General features: G+C 44.1%; 1 protein-coding gene across 3 annotated transcripts in view; it reads right to left on the reverse strand.

The window, feature by feature from the left end:
- itpk1a (inositol-tetrakisphosphate 1-kinase a) overlaps positions 1 to 27,226 on the reverse strand; it is a 288,870-nt gene that overhangs the window by 93,431 nt on the left and 168,213 nt on the right. For all 3 annotated transcript variants that reach the window (XM_073039147.1, XM_073039146.1, XM_073039145.1), the window contains exons 4-5: positions 6,930 to 7,055; positions 2,900 to 3,017 (exon numbers count right to left, since the gene is read on the reverse strand). In XM_073039147.1, the coding sequence (XP_072895248.1) occupies positions 2,900 to 3,017; positions 6,930 to 7,055 (244 nt within the window). The remainder of the gene's footprint in view (positions 1 to 2,899; positions 3,018 to 6,929; positions 7,056 to 27,226) is intronic.

A 27,226-nucleotide genomic window follows, 5' to 3' on the forward strand; every position in this document is an offset into this window, starting at 1 on the left:
AACTGTAGTACCATAACTTCGCTGACCTATATTCTGTGCTCTGACTGATGAAGTCACAGATCTTCATCACCTTTTCTACCTGTACTGGCATTTTGAAAGAACCTCAGACTTTCACATCAAACCCCCCCCCATTCCTCAGTATTCGCCAGGACCATTCATGGTTTAGTAGTTTTATTAGTTTGCCTCCCAGGATCCAGGCTCCACACTGTTTCTGAACACGTTAACAATATCCGGAAAAGGGAGGGTGAACAGCCAGAAGTTGTGGTACATATGGGTACCAACGACATGGGTAGAAAAAGGGAGCAGATCCTGAAAACAGACTACAGGGAGTAGGAAGGAAGCTGAGAAGCAGGACCTCAAGGGTAGTAATCTCGGGACTGCTGCCTGTGCCACGTCACAGGGAGGATAGGGAGAGAATGAGGTGGCAGATAGATGTTAGCTGAGGAATTGGTGCACAGGGCAGGGATTCAGATTTCTGGATGACTGGGACCAGTACAAAAAGGATGGGATGCACTTGAATCCGAGGGGGACTGATATTCTTGTGGGCACGTTTACCAGAGCTGTTTGGAGTGGTTCAGTATAGCAATGGAATAAAGGGATTTACAGAGGCACAAGAGAGGACCTTGCCCAGGTGGATCGGAGGGGGATACTCTCGGGATGACAGCAGAGCAGGGTTGGCTGAAGTTTCTGGAATAGTTTACATGGCGCAGGATAGATATATCCTAAAGAAGAAGTAGTTCTCAAATGGCAGGTGTATGCAAGCATGGCTGATAAGGGAAGCTAAGGACTGCATAAAAACCAAGGAAAGGGCAAATAAGGTAGAAAACATGAGTGGAAGTTGGATGATGAGGAAGTTCTTAAAATCGAACAAAAGGCAACTACAAAGCTACAAGAAGGGAAAAAATGAAATATGAGGGCAATGATATAAAGAATAAAAGAGAGGTGAGAGTTGATATTGGACCACTGGGAAATAATGCTGGTGAGGTAGTAATGGGGGACAAATAAATGGCAGATGAACTTAGTGGGTACTTTGCATCAGTCTTCACTGGGCAAGACACTAGCAGTGTGCCAGAGGTCCGTGAGTGTCAGGGAGAGGAGTGAGTGCGAAGCAAACTCAAATGTCACCGGGGCCAGATGGACTACATCCCGGAGTTCTGAAAGAAGCTACTGAAAAGACAACAGATGCATTGGTTATGATCTTTCAAGAATCACTTGATTCTGGAATGTCCCGGAGGATTGGGAAATTGTAAAAGTCACTCCACTCTTTAAGAAGGGAGGAAGAAAACTATAGGCCAGTTAGCCACACCTCAGTGGTTGGGAAAGTGGTGGAATCCATTAATAAGGATGAGGCTTTGAGGTTTTTGGAAACTAATGATAAAATAAGTCAGCATGGTTTCTGTAAAATGAAATCTTGCCTGACAAACCTGCTAGAGTTCCTTGAGGAAGTAACAAGCAGGGTGGACAAAGGAGAGGCAGTGGATGTCATTTTCTTGGATTTTCAGAAGGCATTTGATAAGGTGCCATGCATGAGGCTGTTTAACAAGATAAAGTCCTGTGGTGTTACAGGAAAGATACTGGCATGGATAGAGGAATGGCTGACAGGCAGGAGGCCGCAAATGAGAAAAAAAGGAGCCTTTTCTGATTGGCTACCAGTGACTAGTGGTGTTCCTCAGCGGTCAGTATTGGGACTGCTACTTTTCACATTTTTCGTCAGTGATTTAGATAATGGAATTGAGGGCTTTGTGGCAAAGTTTGTGAATGATACAAAGATAGGTAGAGGGATAAGTGGTGCTGAGGAAGCAATGCAATTGCAGCAGAACTTAGACAAATTGGAAGAATGGGCAAAAAAGTGGCAGATGGAATACAGTGTTGGGAAATGTATCATGATGCATTTTGGTAAAAGGAATAATGGTGCAGATTATTATCTAAATGGGGAGTCTTCATGCAATACTCCCAGAAGGTTAACTTACAGGGTGAGTCTGTGGTAAAGAAGGCAAATGCAATGTTGGCAGTTATTTCAAGGGGAATAGAATATAAAGGCAAGGAGATCATGCTGAGCCTTTATAAGACACTAGTCAGACTGCACATGGATCTCAGATCTCAGAAAGGATGTGTTGTCATTGGAGAGAGTCCAGAGGAGGTTCACGAGGACGATTCCAGGAATGACCATTTGAGCAGCTTCTTGCAGCTTTGGGCCTGCGTCCACTGGGATTTAGGAGAACGCGAGGGGGGATCTCATTGAAATCTACTGAATGTTGAAAAGACTAGATAAGGTGGATGTGGAGAGAATGTTTCCTATTGTGGGGTGTCCAGAACTAGAGGGCACAGCATCAAAACTGAGGGACAACCTTTTAGAACGAGGTAAGGAGGATTTTTTGAAGCCAGAGAGTAGTAAATCTGTTGAATGCTCTGCCACAGACAGCTGTGGAAGCCAAGTCTGTGAGTATATTTAAAGCAGAAGTTGATCATTCCCTGGTCAGTCAGGGCACCAAAGGATATGGTGAGAGGGCACGTGTATGGGGTTGCATGGGATCCGGGATCAGTCACGATGGAATGGCGGGGCAGACTCAATGGGCTGAATGGCCTAATGCCACTCTTGGGTCTTACAGTATGCCCTTATTAGACATCCCAAGATAAATTACACTGCATTAAACAGGATTAAACTGCCTCTGCCTTTTTAGCAATGCCTTACAGAGAATACCTAAAGACAAGCTGAAATAGTCGGAGAGAGAAACAGAATTAACATTTCATGCCAAAGACTTCTTCAAACACTTGTACCTTGAGAAAACATGCTTTCTCAAAAGTGTTCTTACAATTCAGGTTTCCAGAATGGCTTGAAAAAATAATCGTAAATCCAACCTCTGTTCTAAGTAGCAGCAATAACATTTTCACCATTTACCTTCCATGCATCTTTCAAGCCCGCGAATCAGTTCGTAGGATCTGCATCTATCCAGAAGGGTTCTGATTGCAGGGAGGGGGTCCAGAATTATGGTCTCTGGATGTGTGTTGATGTAGTCCTGAGAATAAAAACATAATACTTGAGCATATTTTTGCTTGACAAATACATCAGATATTGAATCTATAAAGCTTTTGCTTCCTGCCAATTCTTCTGAATCTATCTCCTCCCCTAACAGCCACTCCTAGTTTCATCAAATCATTTTTAAATTTTTATTTTTTCAGTTTATTATTTTATTTACACACATGGCAAGGAACAGGCCCTTCTGGCCCTCCGAGCCATGTCGCCCAGCAACCTCCGACAACACCGATTTAACCCTCACCTAATCACTGGACAATTTACAATGACCAATTATCTAACCAGCATGTCTCTGGACTGTGGGAGGAAACCAGAAGACCCGGACAAAACCCACACACTCCTTGAGCAGGACTTACAGACTCCTTCCAGATAAATCAGGAATTGATCTCCGAGCTCCGATGCCCAGAGCTGGAACAGCATTACACTACGCTCGAGTCATTTGTAGGTATACAAACCTCTGAAGGTATAGATAGAGTAAATGCAAGCAGGCTTTTGCCACTGAGGTTGGGTGACACAAGAGTGAAAGGTCAAGGGTTAAGTGTGAAAGGTGAAATGCCTCAGGGGAATATGAAGAAGAACTTCACTCAGAGGGTGATGAGAGCGTGGAACGAGCTGTCACTCAAAGTGGTTTGACATCAAAATACAAGAGAAGTTTGGATAAAGGCATGGATGGGAGAGGTAATTAGGCAAGTTGATGGGACAGTACAGATTAATGGAATAACCTAGCTAGATGGGCTGAAGGGCCTGTTTCTGTGCTGTAGTGCCTACGACTCTATAAAATCTGTTCCAAGTTCTGCCATCGTCACAGCCTGGAGAGCGATGTGTGCAACAAAGTGCAAAGAATGGATTTCAATACTGCAAAACAAGCGGAACGGAAGCAGAATGATTAACGATCTGGATGGGGAACAGTAGCAAATGAAAGAGAAACCTGCAGCAAATTCACCCAACTCTGTGGCACACCATCGATTTAAAATACAATAAAACCCCCATTAAACTGTTCAGCAGAGGCAGGAGAAGACGACATGTTCACATTGAACATGGCAGTTTCAAGGAACAAGGCTTGCTAATTACACCAAGTGTGGTCAATGCCAGACTTTATTCCTGACAAAACAAAAGCGATAGTAACAGAATGACTCTGCGAAGCAACCGAAGAGAACAGTCTCCCAAAACATGAGAACGGCCCAAGAACACAGAACTAAATTTGACCATGTTTCCAGAGGAGGGGAGGCGGGGAATGTAACAGAAAGACGCAAATGTCATACAGAAAGAAATTCTGCCATAATTAGGGGCACACTCCACACAACATTCCCCCTTTACAAGACCTGTCTCAACCAGCTGACTGGCTCCCAGAACGCGACAGCACCATCGACAAATGGGATGACACGTATCACAGCTATATTGTAGATATAAACTAGAACTACTCATTCACACGTGAAAGAAATGAATATTCTTAGAGGCAGAAGCTAACACACTGGACTTACATCACATTACTACAAAATCGTGAAACACAGTATACTCCATCATACCGACACTGTGAAACACAGTATACTCCGTCATACCGACACTGTGAAACACAGTATACTCCGTCATACCGACACACTGTGAAACACAGTATACTCCATCATACCGACACTGTGAAACACAGTATACTCCATCATACCGACACTGTGAAACACAGTATACTCCGTCATACCGACACACTGTGAAACACAGTATACTCCGTCATACCGACACACTGTGAAACACAGTATACTCCGTCATACCGACACACTGTGAAACACAGTATACTCCATCCACCCGACATTGATTGGTTAATAGCCCCATCCACCCAGCATTGACTAATTCATAGCCCCATCCACCCGGCACTGATTGGTTAATAGCCCCATCCACCCGGCACTGATTGGTTAATAGCCCCATCCACCCGGCATTGATTGATTAATAGCCCCATCCACCCGGCATTGATTGATTAATAGCCTCATCCACCCGGCACTGATTGGTTAATAGCCCCATCCACCCAGCATTGACTGATTCATAGCCTCATCCACCCGGCATTGACTGATTCATAGCCTCATCCACCAGGCACTGATTGGTTAATAGCCCCATCCACCCGGCACTGATTGGTTAATAGCCCCATCCACCCGGCACTGATTGGTTAATAGCCCCATCCACCCAGCATTGACTGATTCATAGCCTCATCCACCCGGCACTGATTGGTTAATAGCCTCATCCACCCGGCACTGATTGGTTAATAGCCTCATCCACCCGGCACTGATTGGTTAATAGCCTCATCCACCCGGCACTGATTGAGTAATAGCCTCATCCACCCGGCACTGATTGGTTAATAGCCCCATCCACCCTGCACTGATTGGTTAATAGCCTCATCCACCCGGCATTGACTAATTCATAGCCCCATCCACCCGGCACTGATTGGTTAATAGCCTCATCCACCCGGCACTGATTGATTAATAGCCCCATCCACCCGGCACTGATTGGTTAATAGCCCCATCCACCCAGCATTGACTGATTCATAGCCCCATCCACCCGGCACTGATTGGTTAATAGCCCCATCCACCCGGCACTGATTGGTTAATAGCCCCATCCACCCAGCATTGACTGATTCATAGCCTCATCCACCCGGCACTGATTGGTTAATAGCCTCATCCACCCGGCACTGATTGATTAATAGCCCCATCCACCCGGCACTGATTGGTTAATAGCCCCATCCACCCAGCATTGACTGATTCATAGCCTCATCCACCCGGCACTGATTGATTAATAGCCCCATCCACCCGGCACTGATTGGTTAATAGCCCCATCCACCCAGCATTGACTGATTCATAGCCTCATCCACCCGGCACTGATTGGTTAATAGCCCCATCCACCCAGCATTGACTGATTCATAGCCTCATCCACCCGGCACTGATTGGTTAATAGCCCCATCCACCCGGCACTGATTGGTTAATAGCCCCATCCACCCAGCATTGACTGATTCATAGCCTCATCCACCCGGCACTGATTGGTTAATAGCCCCATCCACCCAGCATTGACTGATTCATAGCCTCATCCACCCGGCACTGATTGGTTAATAGCCCCATCCACCCGGCACTGATTGGTTAATAGCCCCATCCACCCGGCACTGATTGGTTAATAGCCCCATCCACCCAGCATTGACTGATTCATAGCCTCATCCACCCGGCACTGATTGGTTAATAGCCTCATCCACCCGGCACTGATTGGTTAATAGCCCCATCCACCCGGCACTGATTGGTTAATAGCCTCATCCACCCGGCACTGATTGATTAATAGCCTCATCCACCCGGCACTGATTGGTTAATAGCCTCATCCACCCGGCACTGATTGGTTAATAGCCCCATCCACCTGGCACTGATTGGTTAATAGCCCCATCCACCCTGCACTGATTGGTTAATAGCCCCATCCACCCGGCATTGACTGATTCCCTGGGGATTTCAACTGATTGGTTAATACAGCTACTCTTACGACCACTGTACATTCCACAGCAATTATTCTTATTGGGGATTCCCTACAATCAGCCAAAATCCTTTCCTTCCCATCTATTATTTTTATAACTACAGAGATATTTCCAGAAAATATTTTATTCCCGCAAAGCACACCAGTAATTCTTCTCCAGTGTTGCCCACGGCAACATCCCAGAGTGCCAACAAACCAGTTTGAGATAGTTGTCACAAACAAGAGAAAATCTGCAGATGCTAGAAATCCAAGCAACACACACAAAACGTTGGAGGAACTCAGCAGGCCAGGCCAGCTGTGGAAAAAAGTACAGTCGATGTTTTGGGCCGAAACCCTTTGGCAGGAGATAGTTGTTAGCTTTATGGCAGTATGCATCAGTGTTTTGTAGGGTTGAGACTGTCCTCACCTGAAACCTCTGGAGCAGCTCCTGGGACTGTGCATCATTTTGATCAGCCTCCAGAATAACATCAGTCAGTTTGTGGATTATAACATCAAGCGGCCCCTGCTCCTCGATTGGTTTTTCCAAATCAAGCTGCAAAAGAAGAGAATTAAAAGGTCAGAATGATTTGAAGATTGGCCTCGGCACCACAGATATGCAGCAAACTGATAAGACAGTCACACCCTTACTGATATTAATTACCTATCTACAGGGAGTTAGCTGGAAACACATCTCATGCAAACTCATACCTTTTGATTGCAGAAAAATTAGTGACTATGTCAATTATAGCTCAATCCACAATCAAATTTAAGTACAAAGTCTTCATTGGAACTTCAATGGATCATCAGTTCATCCAAGAGTATGAACTAGTGCCGTGGGATCTGTCCCAATAACAAAGATTAATAGCTCATCTTCCCCAGGACATACAGGCGCAGTTCTTCACTGCCATCATCACATCAGCCATTTCTGTCTGGTTAGGTGTGGTATCCTCTCACAATGTACGGAAAACACAGCGAACCATCAGGTCTGCAGGAAAGCAATCTACTGCCACTGCAGGACTTGTCTGTGTCCAGGACAGCGGAGTGGTCAGTTATATCTCACTGCGGGCACTGCCCACTCTGTAAACTGCTCCCTTCTGGAATGTCCTATAGGATTATTAAAACAAAAATACTTCACATTCTATATCACATATAACAATTACAGCACGGAAACAAGCCATCTCGGCCCTTCTAGTCCGTGCCGACGCTTACACTCACCTAGTCCCACTGGCCCGCACTCAGCCCATAACCTTCCATTCCTTTCCTGTCCATATACCTATCCAATTTTACCTTAAATGACAATACCGAACCTGCCTCTACCACTTCTACTGGAAGCTCATTCCACACAGCTACCACTCTCTGAGTAAAGAAATTCCCCCTCGTGTTACCCTTAAACTTTTGCCCCCTAACTCTCAAATGATGTCCTGTTGTTTGAATCTCCCCTACTCTCAATGGAAAAAGCCTATCCACATCAACTCGATCTATCCCCCTCATTATTTTAAATACCTCTATCAAGTCCCCCCTCAACCTTCTACGCTCCAAAGAATAAAGACCTAACTTGTTCAACCTTTCCCTGTAACTTAGGTGCTAAAACCCAGGTAACATTCTAGTAAATCTTCTCTGTACTCTCTCTATTTTGTTGATATCTGTCCTATAATTCGGTGACCAGAACTGTACACAATACTCCAAATTCGGCCTTACCAATGCCTTGTACAATTTTAACATTACATCCCAACTCCTATACTCAATGCTCTGATTTATAAAGGCCAGCATACCAAAAGCTTTCTTCACCACCCTATCCACATGAGATTCCACCTTCAGGGAACTATGCATCATTATTCCTAGATCATTCTGTTCTACTGCATTCTTCAATGTCCTACCATTTACCATGAATGTCCTATTTTGATTATTCCTACCAAAATGTAGCACCTCACACTTATCAGCATTAAACTCCATCTGCCATCTTTCAGCCCACTCTTCTAACTGGCCTAAATCTCTCTGCAGGCTTTGAAAACCTACTTCATTATCCACAATGCCACCTATCTTAGTATCAGCTGCATACTTACTAATCCAATTTACCACCCCATCATCCAGATCATTAACGTATATGACAAACAACATTCAAAGTTTCTTTCCTCAGGCAGTTTATTTGATCTAACGTTCCAGATACCCTCCCCCACCTCACCACCTCTATCTGTTTCCACCATAACTGCCTTGGTTCGAACATGCCGAATGAGACACTCATTTTAAGCCACTTATATAATGCTGTTTACACTGGAAATGCACATATCCTTACGTTAACTTCAAACTTTGTTTTTATATATTTCTTTATAATGGTTGAATGTTGTTTTTTGTTACTCATCAGGTCATGACCAGCACACCACAGTAAATTCCTCATTCATGTAAATAAATGTGACAAATAAAGTTTTATTTTAATTTTTTATATTACTTAGAAATTCAAGTCGCAATAAGCCCTTCCATCCCACCAAGCTGCGCTCCCCAGCAAACCCACCTAAGCAACCCTAGCCTTATCACGGGACAATTTACAATGACCAAATTAACCTACTAGCCGGTCGGTAAGTCTTTGGATTGGGGGAGGAAACCAGAGCAACAGGAGGAAGCCGTCGGGGTCATGGGGAGAACAAACAAACTCCTTACAAAAGAGGCCGTAATTGAAATCCAAACTCCAGCGCCCCAAGCTGTAATAGTGTCGCGCTAAAAACTGTGGTACAGTGGCAACCAAAGTTGATCCTTCTTCATTTATCCCTTGCTTAAAACAAAATTTCAGCTGATTTTTTGACATTAATACCTGTGGGATCTTGCCATGCCCAAATTCATGTTTGTCTAATGTTGCTGGAATGACAATACAGTGGATTCTGCTTAACTCAGACACAATGGGACCAGTACATTTTTGTCCAATTAAGCATTAGCTCCGATTAGCTGAAGCTTCATGAATAGTTTAAAAGGTATAAAAAAGACAAACTGAGTAACAAGTTATGTATTTAAATGAAATGCAGAAAAAAAGAAAACTACCAATACTAGTTATCAGCAGAAGAATTTGTAGCTGCCACCGTCAATGAAGAAAATCAGCATGGGCATCTATAATGCAGATAGTGGACTGCCTTCATACAATGCTTGGACAACTGCATCCTCCGAATCTCCATTTTCAAAATTGATTTGTGATACCTTCATAAATTCCAACTCATTGAAGTAGCAAAATCATTTCACTTTCACTCCTGGCCATTTCTGTCATCTCCAAGCCTGAATGCTTGAAACTGCAGTGGACAAAACAGTTCTGAATTGTCTTATTACTTATTTCTTTCCAACTGTCAATGACAAAAATCACTGCTTTTCAAACACAAACACAGGCAAAAATGCTATTTAAAAACTACACACTCTAAGCACAGTATAGTTAGTGTCTTACAGCCACAATGTGCACAAACTGACACTAATTGGAAATTGTTCAGCAACGGTCCCCTGCAGATTGTCCCAAATAAACAAAGGGAATCCCAGCTATTTTCTCCATTTAGTTTTGTTCTTTCAGAGTTGTCCCAAATCAATGGCTGGCCCAATTAACTGGAATTCATTGTACTCTTTAAATGTGCTGAGATCTCTGTCTCCACAATCCTTACTGGCATGTTTTGTCCTGAAAACCCATCCATAATTTCTGTACTACACAAACACATAGAGCCTGGTGAATATCTTTCTGTTGTCCCTGGCATTTTGTACTTGTCCGATTTGATTGAGTTCAACCTTCACACTGTTATATTCAGATTATTATGCTGATAATAATTAACAAGGGAATTCTCTGTCAATCATAAAAATAGGTTTCCTGGTTTCTTGAGTTTAAAATGCCACCAGTCTTCCAGGTTTACCAGAGAGTATGAGCTATAACAAGAGGCTGGACAAACTTGGATTGCTTTTGCTGAAGTGGTAGAGGCTGATAGAAATATTTAAATGTGAGAGGCAGAGATAGAGTAGATAGTGCATTTTTCCCAGGGTTGAAATATCTAATACCAGAGGGCATGCATTGAAGGTGAGAGGGGGTAATTTCAAAGGAAATATGATGGGCAAGATTTTTTTTAAAACAGAGAGTGGAGGGTGCCTGGAAATGTTCTGCCTCTGGGGTAGTGGTAGAGGCAGAAACATTAGGGACTACTAGATAGGCACACAAGTGTGGAGAGAATGGAAGGATATGGACATTGTGTCAGCAGAGGGATTAGTTTAGCTGGCCATTTGATTACTAACTTTGGCACAACACTGTGGTCAGAAGAACCTGCTCCTGAGGCCAGTTTTCTGTGGTCGGTGTCAGATGTGGAAGGTCCTGGAGATTCTCGGTGTCCCGGACGGCCTCGTCTGCACCCGGTGCATCGAGATGCAACTCCTCAGGGACCGTGTTAGGGAACTGGAACTGCAGCTCAATGACCTTCGTCTGGTCAGGGAGAGTGAGGAGGTGATAGAGAGGAGTTACAAACAGGTGGTCACTCCGGGGCCATGGGGGACAGAGAAATGGGTCACAGTCAGGAGAGGGAAAGGGAAGAGTCAGGTACTAGAGAGTACCCCAGTGGCTGTACCCCTGGACAATAAGTACTCCTGTTTGAGTACTGTTAGGGGGGACAGCCTACCTGGGAGAAACAACAGTGGCCGTGCCTCTGACACAGAGTCCGGCCCTGTGGCTCAGAAGGGTAGGGAAAGGAAGAGGAAGGCAGTAGTGATAGGGATCAGTCAGGGGTTCAGACAGGTGTTTCTGTGGACGCAGGAAAGAAACTCGGATGGTAGTCTGCCTCCTAGGTGCCAGGGTCTAGGATGTTTCTGATCACGTCCAAGATATCCTGTGGTGGGAGGGAGAACAGCCAGAAGTTGTGGTACTGTTATGAGTGCTGAACAGACCTGATGGAAATGGGGTGCGGAGTTAACCATTCCCCCCCCCCCCTTTGAGAACTATAAACTATTGCTATGCTGCTAATGAGAGAGGCGAATGAAGCACAGAGGCAGGGACATCTGCTACAGATAAGAGAGAGAGAGTCATTTGATTTATGTATTATGGCTTTTTCCTGGATTGTTTACCTTTTGCGGCAAGGACGTTATTTGCTCGTTAACATTCCTAAGGAGACAGCAGGAGTGGCCTGATTTGATGGACATGGTCATTTTGAGTTGATGGATGGCTGAGACCCTGTCAATGGGGATAAAAGACAGGTGTGGGGAGACACCCCTCAGACACACCAGTGGACACTGACCGAGTGTTGTGCACCCACAGGAAGGTGGGGGCTTCGAGGACTGAATCAGGAGATCAGTCAACAAAGCTCAGTGTGAGAGCAGGGCCGGTGGGGACTTGTGTGTGTGTCCACTCATGCCAGAGTGACGAGTCCACCACAGAAGAACGGTCTAGCTGAGAACGGAGGGGTCATAACCGAATTACCACATCAGTACAACAGAACAAGAAGACAACGGAAGGTTTGCCTGCTGCAGCTGCTCACATCTTGCTCACTCTCTCTCTCGCTCTCTCTCTCTCTCTAATGATTGCAATACAACCACAACTACCTCAGCACACATGAACTGAACTGAACTCTATATTCTCTTATGACAATTCATTTACCCCCTAGACATTGATAGAGCTTGTTTATTATTATTGATTATTATTCCTACACTTCTATGTTTATTATTGCTAACCTGTTTTATATGTATATTTGCATTTTTGATACTGTATTGTGTAGTTTACTAATAAACACCTTTAGTTTTCGGTACCACCAGACTCCAACGGATTCTTCTATTTCTGCTGGTCTGTAAACCCAATTATGGGGTACGTAACAGTACATATTGGTACCAATGAGATAGGAGGGAAAAGGGAAGAGGTCTTGAAAGAAGACTACAGGGAGTTAGGAAGGAAGTTGAAAAGCAGGACCTCAAAGGTAGTACGTAATCTTGGGATTACTGCCTGTGCCACTCGACAGTGAGAATAGGAATAGAATGAGGTAGAGGATAAATGCATGGCTGAGGGATTGGAGCAGGGGGCGGGGATTCAGATTTCTGGATCATTGGGACCTCTTTAGGGGCGGATGTGACCTGTACAAAAAGGATGGGTTGCAATTGAATCCCAGGGGAACTAATATGCTGGTGGGCAGGTTTGATAGAGCTGTTGGGGAGGGTTTAAACTAGTTTGGCAGGGGTGTGGGGATCAGAATGTGAGTGCAGGGATTAAGGGAGAAGGACAAGGGCATGATGCTAAGAGTTCTGAGTTGATGAGGAAGGACAGTCAGGGAATAGAACATAATTGTAGCCAGTTAAAGGGGTTGAAATGTGTCTATTTCAATGCTAGGAGTATTAGGAACAAGGAGGATGAACTTAGAGCATGGATTAGTACGTGGAACTACGATGTAGTGGCCGTTACTGAAACTTGGTTGGAGGAAGGGCAAGATTGGATGATGCAGGTTCCCGGGTTCAGGTGTTTTAAAAGGAATAGGATGGGAGGTAGAAAAGGGGGGAGAGTGGCATTGCTGGTCAGGGATAGTATCACGGCTATAGAAAGGGAGGACGCTGCAGAAGGAGTGTCCACGGAGCCAGCCTGGGTGGAAGTCAGAAATGGGAAGGGATCAATCACTGTGCTGGGAGTAGTCTATATAGGCCCCCAAATAGCCCTCGGGACACCGAGGAGCAGATAAGCAGGCAGATTTTAGAATGGTGCAGGAAATACAGGGTAGTAGTTACGGGTGATTTCAACTTCCCTCATATTGACTGGCACCTCTTTAGTGCAAGGGGGATAGATGGGGCTGGATTTGTCAGATGTGTTCAAGAGGGATTCCTGACACAGTATGTGGACCGGCCGACGAGAGGAGAGGCTATACTGGATCTAGTTCTGGGTAATGAACCCGGTCAGTTGACAGACCTCTTGGTGGGGGAGCATTTTGGTGAAAGTGACCACAAGAGATTGCAGGAGCATTAGCGATGATCATTGAATCCTCTTTGGCTACAGGGGAAGTGCCGGAGGACTGGAGAATGGCAAATGTAGTTCCCTTGTTTAAAAAAGGTAATAGGGAGAAACCTGGGAACTATAGACCGGTGAGTCTTACATCGGTGGTATGCAAACTACTGGAAAGGATTCTTAAGGATAGGATCTACAAGTATTTGGAGAAGTACAGTCTACTCATGGATAGTCAACATGGCTTTGTGAAGGGAAGATCGTGCCTCACGAGCCTGATTGAGTTTTTTGAAGAGGTAACAAAAGAAATTGATGAGGGTAGGGCAGTGGATGTGGTCTACTTGGACTTCAGCAAAGCATTTGACAAGGTCCCTCATGAGAGACTCATCCAGAAAGTCATGAGGCATGGGATAAGCGGATCCTTGGCTGTTTGGATAAAAAATTGGCTTAAATGAAGAAAGTAGAGGGTAAGTTGTGGAAGGAAAGTATTCTGCCTGGAGGTCGGTGACCAGTGGAGTGCCGCAGGGATCTGTCCTAGGAGCCCTGCTATTTGTGATTTTTATAAATGACCTGGATGTAGAGGCGGAAGGATGGGTGAGTAAGTTTGCGGATGACATAGAGATTGGAGGAGTTGTGGATGGAGCTGTAGGTTGTCGAAAGTTACAAGAGGATATAGGCAGGCTGCAGAGTTGGGCAGTAAAATGGCAGACGGAGTTCAATCCGGACAAGTGTGAGGTGATGCATTTTGGAAGGACAAACCAGAAGACTGAGCACAGGAGTAATGGTCAGTTACTTAGAGTGTGGATGAACAAAGGGACCTTGGGGTTCAAATCCATATATCCCTCAAGGTCGCTGCGCAGGTTGATAGGGTAGTTAAGAAGGCCTATGGGATGTTAGGCTTCATAAACGGGGGGATTGAGTTCAAGAGTAGAGAGGTCATTTTGCAACTCTACAAATCTCTGGTGAGACCGCACTTAGAGTATTGTGTTCAATTCTGGTCACTTCATTATAGGAAGGATGTGGAAGCTATGGAGAGGGTGCAGAGGAGATTTACCAGGATGTTGGCTGGTTTGGAGAACAAGTCATATGAAGCAAGGTTAGCAGAGCTGAAACTTTTCTCTTTGGAGCGTAGAAGAATGAGAGGGGACTTGATAGTGTCGTGGTTTTTCATGCCCCACAAACGACCAGGAGATACAGAAGATTCTTCAAGAAGTATTAACCTTTAATTTGCAAATCAAAGCTGAGACAGTCAGTGAGCTAGTCGCTGATTGCCCACCGATCCTAATGCATAGCATTTTTTATAGCAATCTCCTGGTTTAGTTGCATTAGCACATGCAATCGGTCTATAGTTGCGTATCACATGTACATCCGCCACTATTGTTTCTACCCATTGACTTAATCATGTTCTAATCTACATCTCTTAGCTACCTCTCATTAACACACCATTGTCTTCTACATTCTTAAGATTTCATTCTCCTACTAAATTGGGTACATGCATAGCAAACAGCAAACTCAGACTACATAATCTACATCTCTTAGCTTCCTCTTATTAACACACCATTGTCTTCTACATTCTTAAGATTTCATTCTCCTACTAAATTGGGTACATGCATAGCAAATAGCAAGTTTCAAAGTTGACTACATAGTTTTGGTTACACAGCAAACAATTTCAACTTTTATACTCCAATAATAGAAGTCTACAAGATTATGAGAGGCATAGATAGGGTGGATAGTCAGTACCTGTTTCCCAGGGCAACAATAGCAAACACAAGAGGGCATATATCCAAAATTAAGGGAGGGAAGTTTAGGGGAGACATCAGGGGTAAGTTTTTTTTACACAGAGGGTTGCGAGTGCCTGGAATGACTTCCCAGGGATGGTGGTGGAGGCTAAAACATTAGGGGTACTTAAGAACCTCTTGGACAGGCACATGGATGAAAGAAAAATGGAGGGTTATGGGGTAGTGTGGGTTTAGTACTTTTTTTAAAGAATTATATGGGTCAGCACAACATGGAGGGCTGAAGGGCCTGTACTGTGCTGTAGTGTTCTATGGTTTTATGGTTCTATGGTTGTGCTGTACCATTTTATGTTGTGCAGATTGGAACTGCAGAACACAGGATGGTTACTAGGCGGCTTATTTGGCATTCTCATAATCTATGACACAAGTAATTTTCACATTTTGTCTTTCAAAAGTATAATGCTATATCTCATTCCATGATGTAATGTACGAATCAATGACATTAAAGCTAAAATAACCCCCATTTCACAATGGGGAACTGCGTTCACTCAACTGCAAAGATGACTAAAATCAAATCATAATTAACAATGGAATGCGGTTTGGCAAACTATATTGTTCTGAAGTAACTATAGTGATGACCTGTGTTATAAGATCACAAGACACACGAGAATGTTTTCAGAAATTTAAAAAGATTTGCAAGTTAAACATGAATGCATGGGTGATTGTCTTTAATATAACTGTGCCTCAGTGATCTGTTCTGGGACCCCTACTCTTTGTGATTTTTATGGATGAGGAAGTGGAGGGATGGGTTAGTAAATTTGCTGATGGCACAAAAGTTGGAGGTGTTATGGATAGTGTGGAGGGCTGTCAGAGGTTATAGTGGGACATTGATAGAATGCAAATCTGGGTTGAGAAGTGGCAGTTGAAGTTCAACTCAGGTAAGTGTGAGGTGATTCATTTTGGTAGGTCAAATATGATGGCAGAATATAGTATTAATGGTAAGACTCTTGGCAGCGTGGAGGATCAGAAGGATCTTGGGGTCTGTGTCCATAGGACACTCAAAGCAGCTGTGCAGGTTGACTCTGTGGTTAAGAAGGCATACGGTGTATTGGCCTTCATCAATCATGGAATTGAATTTAGGAGCCGAGAGGTAATGTTGCAGCTATGTAGGACCCTGGTCAGACCCCACTTGGAGTACTGTGCTCATTTCTGGATGCCTCACTACAGGAAGAATGTGGAAACCATAGAAAGGGTGCAGAGGAGATTTACAAGGATGTTGTCTGGATTGGGGAGCATGCCTTATAAAAATAGGTTGAGTGAAGTCTGCCTTTTCTCCTTGGAGCAACGGAGGATGAGAGGTGACCTGATAGAGGCGTACAAGATAATGAGAGGCATTGATCATGTGGATAGTCAGTAACTGTCTCCCAGGACTGAAATAGCTAACACAAGAGGGCATAGTTTTAACATGCTTGGAAGTAGGTAAAGAGGAGATGTCAGGGGTAAATTTTTTACGCAGAGAGTGGTGAGTACGTAGAATAGGCTGCCGGTGGCAGTGGTGGAGGCGGATACGATAGGGTCTTTTAAGAAACTCCTGGATGGACACACGGAGCTTAGAAACATAGAGGGCTATGGGTAACCCTAGGTAATTTCTAAGGTATGGACATGTTCGGCACAGCTTTGTGGGCTGAAGGGCCTGTATTGTGCTATTGGTTTTCTATGTTTCTAATTCCAGGAATTCTGTTACCCACCTGCTCTATTCAGAAGGCTAAACCTAACACTGCAGATATTAAAACGCATTAGATACACTCTTGTAGACCCACAATTAATTGCTGATCATTATTTTTTTCATATTGCTATGGACGTTTGGCTTTTGACCGAGACTGTGGGATTCTAACATGGTCAGCTGTTTGACCTGCTGGATTCTACACCTAGATGCTTCCAGGAGCAGCCAGGCATATTCTCAAGGAGTATGGTAATTCAAACACAAGGGCAAGTGTTTCTTACTAAATTGTGCTATAGTTTCATGTGTACTTCAATAATCCAATATTGCTGAAAAAGACTGCTGAGCTCCTTGGGGAAAAATGACCTGTCAAATAACAAAATGGACACCAGTCACAACAGTTCAATTAGTACTGCATTGTGTCTCTGTCAATTTACTGATTTATTTAAATATACAGCTTAGAACAGGCCCTTCTGTTCCACCGAGCTACTCCACCTATTTAATTCTCATCTGATCAGAGGACCACAACCAAGTACCGTAGATTCCGGACTACAAAGCGCACCTGATTAAAAGCCGCTGGCACTAATTTTAGAAATAAAATCTGTTTTTTAAATGTACAGGCCGCACCGGATTTTAGGCCGCACCGAATTTCCGGCGGAACGGATTTTCGGCGCACTGGATTTCCGGCGGACCGGATTTTCGGCGGACCGGATTTTCGGCCGCTTGTAATATGAGATATTTACACAGAAAGATATTACACGTGTTGGGCTTCAAATTCTGCCCTGTGTTCGTTTTGGAAGAGAGACAACCAACACCGGATTACAGTGCAGCGTGGCTTTATTGCAGAACGCGTTTTGCCTTCCCCTTACATTCTGCTCTTATTTATACTCCTTTTTCCCCCAAACCAAACCCTCGCTACACATATTTGGTAAGGCTAAACTTTGTTATACCTACCGGTATTTGGTAACATCAGACACTTGTGTCCTTATTGGCCCGATACCATTCACACACGAGTTTTACTGTTTTTTTGTTTACTGCATCGCTAGTAGTTTCGGTGCAGCGGAATCCTCAGTTTCGCTCCCTCCCTCCCTTGTACTGCTGTCTAATATCACGTGAGCCATTCCTGACCTGAAGCGGCAGTCCCAAATTAAATCCTAACACACGTGAGGATTTTTTAAACTTTTAATTAAATCCGTATGGTAACATAAACAAATACATATTGCAAATGCTTTTTTTCAAACCGTGCCTGTAACACGGCTACTTTTAAAATACATACCTATCGGTAACACACAAATTACGTTGGGTATACTTTTTTACTGAACAGTGCATGAACAACATTCCAACATCTCCTAACGACTGGTTAAAAAATATATATATTCTGCAGCCTACCAGGAAAAGTTATTGATCGCCTTCTTCATCTTCCTCCTGCGCACTAAAACCATCAAAGTCCTCTTCTTCAGTGTCTGAATTGAACAACCTCAGGATCTCGTCACTCACTTCAGTCTCTTCGTTGTCGCTCTCACTTGAGCGCACGCGATCCTCTTCATCACGCAGCAGTCCAGCCTTTCGAAACCCGTTGGTGATGGTGGATGTTGTGACATGGCTCCAAGCATTTAGGATCCACTGGCAGACTTGAGTTAAAGATGCTCTTCGCATGTGGCCTGTTTTGGTAAAGGATTTCTCGCCGCTCGTCATCCAAGTCTCCCACTCAATGCGCAGTGCCACTTTAAATGCCCGGTTCACGCTGATGTCCAGTGGCTGCAAATACTTCGTGGTGCCCCCAGGAATCACAGCTGGAATTGAGTTTGTACTCTTGATGGCAGCTTTCACTGAATCTGTTATATGAGCCCTCATGCTGTCCATAACGAGCAACGCTTTTTTTATGTGAAAAAATCCCCCCGGTCGCTTGGCGTAGCACTCTCTGAGCCAATCCTTCATTAGACTCTCCATCATCCAACCTTTCTTATTGACTTTCACCATGATTTCTTTTGGGAATTTTTCCTTTGGCATTGTCAGCCGCTTAAAAATCACCATCGGTGGAAGCTTTAGTCCGGATGCTGTGCAGCTCAGAACACAAGTAAAATGCGTTCTCTCATGGCCACTTGTTTTCAGTATGATGGACGAGTCACCTTTTTTATTAACAGTCCGAGTGAGAGGCAGGTCAAACGTCAAAGGTACTTCATCCATATTTATGATTTCATCTGGCCCGATGGAATTCTCCGCTATCTTTGTTTGAGTGAATGTGCGGAAGTTAGCAAGTTTTTCCTCATGGTCGGGAGGGAGCTGCTGACAGAGAGTCGTGCGTACCCTGATGGACAGGCCTTTTCGTCTCATAAATCTAAAACACCACGATGGCCCACCTCTAAAATCTTCGATTTTCATTTTGGTGGCGATTGCTTTAGCCTTCAGTCTGATCTGTACGGTGGAAACACCGCGGCCGCCTGCTCTCTGTGTGTTAACCCAGTCTTCAAGAAAGTTTTCAAGTTCGGGCCATCTGCTGTGATTACCTCTGAAAGCTTTTGTCGTCTTTTTGCATTGACTCAGTTCTTCGCGCTGGCGTCTCCACCTTCTCACCATCGATTCATGTATGCCAAGATTACGCGCAGCAGCTCGATTTCCTTCTTCAACCGCCAGATTGATTGCCTTTAACTTAAAAGCTGCATCATATGCTTTTCTTCGAGTGTTTTCCATGTTGATGAGGGTGAGTACAAATGGCTGATTTACAATAATTTGTGAAGTGCGCGTGATTTATCGTACAATTTCATTGGACCTCTGTGAACTACTCATCAATTTTATTGGTCTACTGTTACGAGGCAAAATGTTTTGGCGGCATGGGAAAAAACGTTCTATTAGCCGCACCTTATTATTAGCCGCTATGTTCAATGCTGTTCAAAGCATGGGAAAAAAGTAGCGGCTTATAATCCGACATCTACGGTAATCTACTAACTGGGAAGTTTTTGGACTGTGGGAGGAAACCAGAGCACTGGGAGGAAACCAGTGCAGTTGGGGGGGGGGAAACGCACAAATTCCTTACAAACAGCATCAGAATGAACTCTGACACCCCCAGCTGTAATAGCATCACGCCACTGTACCGTGACACCCTACACAGGCAGAGAGTCGTGTGGTGTCTATGTAATTAGTTGCCATAGCAGCATCATTGGAACAAGTGAGAGTCACTAAGCCCTAGTTTTTTGGGGGTTTTTTGCCTTGTGGCTGCCTCTAAGCAGTCAAATCTCAAGGTTGCATAATTTATACATAAGATAATAACTGTACTTTGAACCTTTAATATATAAAAAACTAAATTACAATAATAAATATTGTAATTTTTTAATTTTATTGTAATTTAGTTTCTATGTATTAAAGGTTCAAAGTACATTTATTATCTTATGTATAAATTATACGACCTTGTGATTTTTTCATATATATATACACACTCACACACATACATACACAAGTACACACACACACACACACACACACACACACACACACACACACACACACACACACACACACACACACACACATAAAACTAAATAAGAGCACTAGATGAGAAAATACAGAGACAGTGTACATGGGTTTACCCGTGGTTGTGACTGTGAAGTTCAGCTATGGTAGCCCAAAACGGGAACATTTGATGATTCCCATAGAAGATGCAAAGAGTTGCCAGTTAAAAGAGTTGCTTGTACAAAATTAAAGAACAATGCTGATAACCAAGGAAATTATTTGAATAGTGGCCTGAAGATATTTGAATAAAATACCACATTCCAAAAGGATGCACGCGTTAGTAGGTCACAGGGCTGTGAGTTCTCATCGGGCCGGAAAGACCAATTACGATGCTGAAGTGAATTGAATTGTCTTCATTTCTTACATCCTTCACATACATGAGGAGTAAAAATCTTTACGTTACGTCTCCATCTAAATGTGCAATCATAGTAATTTATAATAAATAGAACAGTCAATTTAACATAGATATGCACTCAAATCAGCATAAATTGGTCTGATGACCTGGTGGAAGAAGCTGTCCCCGGCGCCTGTTGTTCCTGGCTTTTATGTTGCAGTACTGTTTCCCGGATAGTAACAGCTAGAATAGATTGTGGTTGGGGTGTCTCGGGTCCCCAATAATCCTACAGGCCCTTTTTACACACCTGTCTTTGTAAATGTCCTGAATCATGGGAAGTTCACATCTACAGATGTGCTGGGCTGTCTGCAGCACTCTCTGCAGAGTTCCATGATTAAGGGAGGTACAGTTCCCATACCAGACAGTGATGCAGCCAGTCAGGATGCTCTCAACTGTGCCCCTGTAGAAGGTTCTTAGGATTTGGGGGCCCACACCAAACTTCTTCAACCGTTTGAAGTAAAAGAGGTGCTGTTGTGCCTTTTTCACCACACAGCTGGTGTGTACAGACCACGTGAGATCCTCGGTGATGTGGATGCCGAGGAACTTGAAGCTGTTTACCCTTTCAACCCCAGATCCATTGATGTGAATAGGGGTTAGCCCATCTCCATTCCTCCCGTAATTCACGTACAGCTTCTTTGTTTTTGCGACATTTCCCCATGGGGATGAATAAAGTATCTATCATTGAGGGAGAGATTGTTTTCTTGACACCACTGTGTCAGAGAGATGACTTCTTCCCTGCAGGCCATCTCGTTATTGTTTGAGATTAGGCCAATCAGTGTAGTGTTGTCAGCAAATTTAATTAGCAGATTAGAGCTGTGGGTGGCGACACAGTCATGGGTATACAGGGAGTAAAGGAGGGGACTCTGTATGCGGCCCTGAGGGGTCATATTGAGAGTCAGAGGGTTGGAGGTGAGAGAGCCCACTCTTACAACTTGCTGGCGATCAGACAGGAAGTCCAGGATCCAGCTGCACAAGGCAGGGTCAAGGGTCATGGTCAAGAGAACTCTGAGCTTCTTGTCAAGCCTGGAGAGAATTATGGTGTTGAATGCTGAACTGTAGTCCAAGAACAGCATTCTCACATAAGCTTCCTTTTCCAGATGTGTAAGAACATCTTGTAGAGCAGTGGCTATTGCATTGTCTGTCGATCGGTTGTGTCGGTAGGCGAATTGTAGAGGGTCCAGTTTGGGTGGTAGCAAGCTGCAGACGTAATCCTTGACCAGCCTCTCAAAGCATTTGTTTATTATTGAGGTGAGTGTGACAGGACGCCAGTCATTCAGGCATGTTACCTTGGTCTTTTTGGTACAGGGACAATGGTGGATAATTTGAAGCAGGAGGGCACTTTACACTGGGAGAGGGAGAGATAAAAAAATGTCTGTAAACACACCTGCCGGTTGTGCTGTGCACATCCTGAGTACTCGCCCTGGGATGCCGCCCGGTCCCACAGCCTTGTGACTGTCCACTCATTGGAAACATCTGTGTACCTCAGATGACCGGGTTGCAGGTTGTAGTGGTGGCTTTCCTCCGAGGCTCAGAGTTAGCGACATCGAACCGAGTGTAAAAGCGATTGAGCTCATCTGGGAGAGAGGCCACGATGTTGGCGGCACCACAACATTTGGCTTTGAAGTCTGCGATGGCACGCAACCCTCGCCACAAGTCGTGTGTGCTATTCATTGTGAATCTTCACTCAATCTTGTCCCTGTATTGTCTTGCAGCCTTAATAGCTTTGTGCAGATCACAGCTGGTTTTTTAGCTCTAGTTGATCGCCAGCTACGTAAGCTCGAAGTCACACTGTAAGTGTTGCTCGCATGGAACTATTGATCCAGGGTTCTGGTTCGGGAAGATCCTGACCGACTTCTGGGGGACATCGTTGATACACTTCCGGATGAAGCACGTGACTCCATCGGTGAACTAGGAGACATCCGCATCATGGAAGACATTCCAGTCGACGTTGTTGAAGCAGTCCTGCAACATGGAGGCCGATCGGTCGGACCAACAGTGCACGGTTTTAACTATGGCCGCCTCTTGCTTCAGCTTCTGCCTGAAGGTTGGCAAAGCAGGATCGAAGAGTTGATTTTCCAGAAGCTGGGTGAAGGAGAGCTTTGTAAACGTTGCAGAAGGGAGTGTAGCAATGGTCAAGTGTGTTACCTCCACGAGTGCTCACCTGGACGTGCTGACCAAACTTCAGAAAGACTTCCATCAGCGACACTCGATTAAAGTCACTGGTGACGATGAAGGCAGCCTCTGGGTTTGCAGTCTCCAGTGTGTTGGCAGTCTGGTACAGTCCCTTGAAAGCCAGGTCAGTATCCACCTGTGGCAGAATGTACACCGACCGCTGTGATGATCACAGCCGTGAACTCCCTGGGCAGCCAGTGGGGTCTGCACAGCAGCACCAGGTAATCTATGTTTGGGGAACAAAAGGATTTGAGGGTATGCACATTCAGGGGTTGCACCAAGCATTGTTGACCATGAAGCATACCCCTCCTCCTTTACTCTTCCCACTGAGGTTTTCACAAAATAAATGAATAAGCAATTTTTAAAAATTACTTGCTCTGTACTGATGTACCACAAGGATGAAACAGAGATTCCCACGATTTTATGCCAGAATATAGAAGCAGAGGGGCGTGTTGAACAGATTGGAGAAGTGAAAAGCATGGATGAAGATAAAGTAAAAGCAAAAGCCAAAAAAGAGAACAGTAAGAGTGGAGTGCAGAAAAGTCAAGTGCAAAAGAGACAAAGGATTTTAGATTTTAAAAGCACAATGAGTGTGAGGACACTTTATTTGAATGTCCATACTATTTGTTCAAGGTCAGTCAACTTGTGGCACAAATCAGTATACAGGAGTATGATTTAGTGGCCATTACAGAAACGTGGTTGCAGGGTGGAGAGGATTGAGAATTAAATATCCAAGGATATCAGGTGGTGCAGAAGGATAGGCGGGAAGGTGGGGTAGCACTATTGATTAAGGATGAGATCAGGGCAATAGTGAGAGACGATACAAGATCTAAGGAGCAGAATCCATCTGGGTAGAGATTAGGAGGTAAAGGGGGGAAAAAATCACTGGTGGGAGTTGTCTAGCAGCTACTGAATAATGGTATTACAGTGGCGCAGGCAATAAACAGAAATATCTGAGGCACGTCAGAATGGAACAGCAGTTATCATGGGGGACTTTAACTTGCACATTGATTGGGTGAATCAAGTTGGTTGAGGCAGTCTTGAGGAGGACTTCATAGAATGCATCTGTGATGGTTTTCTTGAACAGTATGTTACTCCTGTGCAATGAGACAGTTAAAATTATTGATCTTGTAGTTAGGGATCCTCTTGGGAAGAGTGATCACAGTCTGACAGAGTTTCTCACACAGATGGAGGGTGCAATAGTTTGACTGAAAACCAGCATATTATGTCTAAACAATGGAAACTACAATGAGATGAGGGAGGGTTTGGATGTGTAGACGGAACACAGGCAATATGGTGGGATGGTTAACAAACACTGGAGACTTTCAAAGAGATTTTTCATGATGCTCAACAGAAGTATATTCCAGTTAAAAGCAAGGACAGTGAGAATGGGGAGAGCCAGCCTTGGATAACTAAGGAAATAAAGGAAGGTATCAAATTAAAATCTCAAGTGTACAAATCAAGTTTATAGTCATTTCGACCATAAACTGCTGGTACAGTACACAGTAAAAATGAAACAACGTTCCTCCAGGACCCTGGTGCTACATGAAACTACACTAGACTGTGAGACAGCACAAGGTTACACTAGACTACATAAAACAACATAAAAACTGCACTAGACTACAGACCTGCACAGGACTATATAAAGTGCACAAAACAGTGCAGGGCAGCACAATAATTAATAAACAAGACAATAGGCACAGTAGAGGACAAATTACAAAATAATAATAAATGATGTAGATGTCAGTCTAGACTCTGGGTATTGAGGAGTCTGATGGCTTGGGGGAAGAAACTGTTGCACAGTCTGGTCGTGAGAGCCCGAATGCTTCGGTGCCTTTTGCCAGATGGCAGGAGGGAGAAGAGTTTGTGTGAGGGGTGGGTGGGGTCCTTCACAATACTGTTAGCTTTGCGGGTGCAGCGTGTGGTCTAAATGTCTAAAGCGACCTCAATGATCCCCGATGAAATTTGCTAGTAGTGGGAAATTGGAAGACTGGGGAAACTTTAAAAAGCAACAACGAACTACGAAGTGAGCAATAAAGAAAGGGAAGATAGATTATTAAAATAACCTGGCACAAAATATAAAAATGGATAGTAAAAGTTTTTATAATTATATAAAGTGGAAAAGGGCGGTCAAAGTGAATGTAGGTCCCTTGGAGGACGAGAAGGGGGAATTGATATTGGGTCATGAGGAAATGGCAGAGGGTTTGGATGACTATTTTTTGTTGGTTTTCACAGTGGAGGACATATCTAACATGCTGAAGAGAGACGATACAGATGTGATGGGAGGTGAGGACCTCGATACAATAACTATCACTGAAGAGGTAGTGCTGAGCAAACCTGTGGGCCTGAAGGTAGCTAAGCCCCCTGGTCCTGATAGGACACTGACGCACACACACTGACACTGACGTCCTGACGAAGGGTCTCGGCCCGTAACGTTGACAGTGCTTCTCCCTGTAGATGCTCCCTGTGTTCCATCAGCATTTTGTGTGTGTTGTTGTAACTATAGGCCAGTTGTTTTTTCTCTCAGCAAATATTCTTATTGGTTTTAAATCAAGAAAGCATAGTACAAAGGAAGTTTGTGCAGTACATAACAAATGTACAATTCACATCTATGAAAGAGATGCACCCATAGTACAATCATGTTTTGGTTGCCTCCCTGCCCTGATCTACCCCTCCCAATTCCCATCTCCAAGCCATCATTGCATTAGCAAAAAGGGTTAAACAGAACCTTTATCCCCACAGAGCTGCATTGGTATAGAGAAGGTGTATTTTCCTAACACATAAACTGATGTATGTTTACATGTCTGAGTTCGTAGAATTTTACCGGAGAATGCTGAAAGTCAGGGAGTTATGTGCAGAGGAAAGGAAGAAGCGATGAACCTTTAGTTTGGCTTGGAATTCTGAAAATATTCAAGAAAGGTTCCCCACTCCTTTTGGAACTTTATGTCTGAATTGAGAGTTCAATAATGGATCTTCTCAAGGTGTAGACTGGACATGATGTCCCTAAGCCACTGAGTGTGGGTGGGCGGGGCATCATCCTTCCACCTGAGCAAGACTGCGCTCCTGCCCAAGAGAGAGGCAAAGACAGTATGTGACATTTGGTCGGACTTAAGTGCGTGTCCCCCTCTCTGGAGATGCTGAAAAGAGAAAGCAAAAGGTTAGGTTCCAGATTGTAATTAAGTATTTGAGATAGAGTTTGGAAAACATCTTTGCAGTATTTTTCCAAGCTAGAGCATGTCCAGTACATGTGAATAAGGGAAGCCTCGTCCCTTCTGCATTTGTCACAGCAGGGATTAACATCTGAGTAAATACGAGATAATTTAGTTTTAGACATATGGGCCCCGTGTATGACCCTGAACTGTAACAGGCAGTGGCGGGCACATAAAGAGGTTGAGTTAACTAACTTGAGAACTGAATCCCATACATTGTCTGAAAGGGAAAAATTTAAATCTTGCTCCCAGGCAGTTTTAATTTTGTCAAGGGGGACTTGCCTCAGAACCGCTAGCTTGTCGCAAATAGTAGATACTAGACCTTTGCGCAATGGATTCATGCAGGGAAACAGATCAGCGACGTTTGTGTCGGGTGCCTCAGGGAAGTTTGATGACAAAGGGCTGATAAATTGCAAATATCTGAAGAAATGAGTGTTGGGTAAGTTAAACTTTGCAGACAATTGTTCAAATGATGCAAAACAGTTGTCTATAAAAAGATCTTTAAAGCACCTGATGCCCTTTCCATACCAGTCTTGAAATACTGGATCATGTATAGAAGGCTGGAAGAGGTGATTATGTACAATAGGACTTGAAAGAGGGGAGCCATAGAGACCACTGTACTTTCTGAATTGAACCCATACCCTCAGGATGTGCCTGATAACAGGTTTAGGCATAAGAAGAGGGGGTGCGGATCCAAGAAGTGCGGAAATAGAGGAATTCTTAATAAAGTTCAGCTCCATTGCCACCCATATTGGGCAGTCAGATTGGTTGTGGAAATGAGACCAAAAGATGAGATAGCGTATGTTAGCTGCCCAGTAATACAAGTGGAAATTGGGCAGAGCCACACCCCCAACACTTTTAGATTTTTGAAGATGGACTTTATTCAGTCGGGGACACTTGTCCTTCCGTAAGTAGGGTGATGTGACTGAGTCTCGCGAGTCAAAGAAGACTTTAGGAATGAAAATTGGTATGGATTGAAAAAGATATAAGAATTTAGGAAGGTTGTTCATTTTGACAACATTAATTCGGCCCATCAGGGAACATGGACAGAGGCCAGTTGGTTTTAATATCTG

The sequence above is a fragment of the Hemitrygon akajei genome, chromosome 3 (genome assembly GCF_048418815.1).
Source record: "Hemitrygon akajei chromosome 3, sHemAka1.3, whole genome shotgun sequence".
NCBI lineage: Eukaryota > Metazoa > Chordata > Chondrichthyes > Myliobatiformes > Dasyatidae > Hemitrygon > Hemitrygon akajei.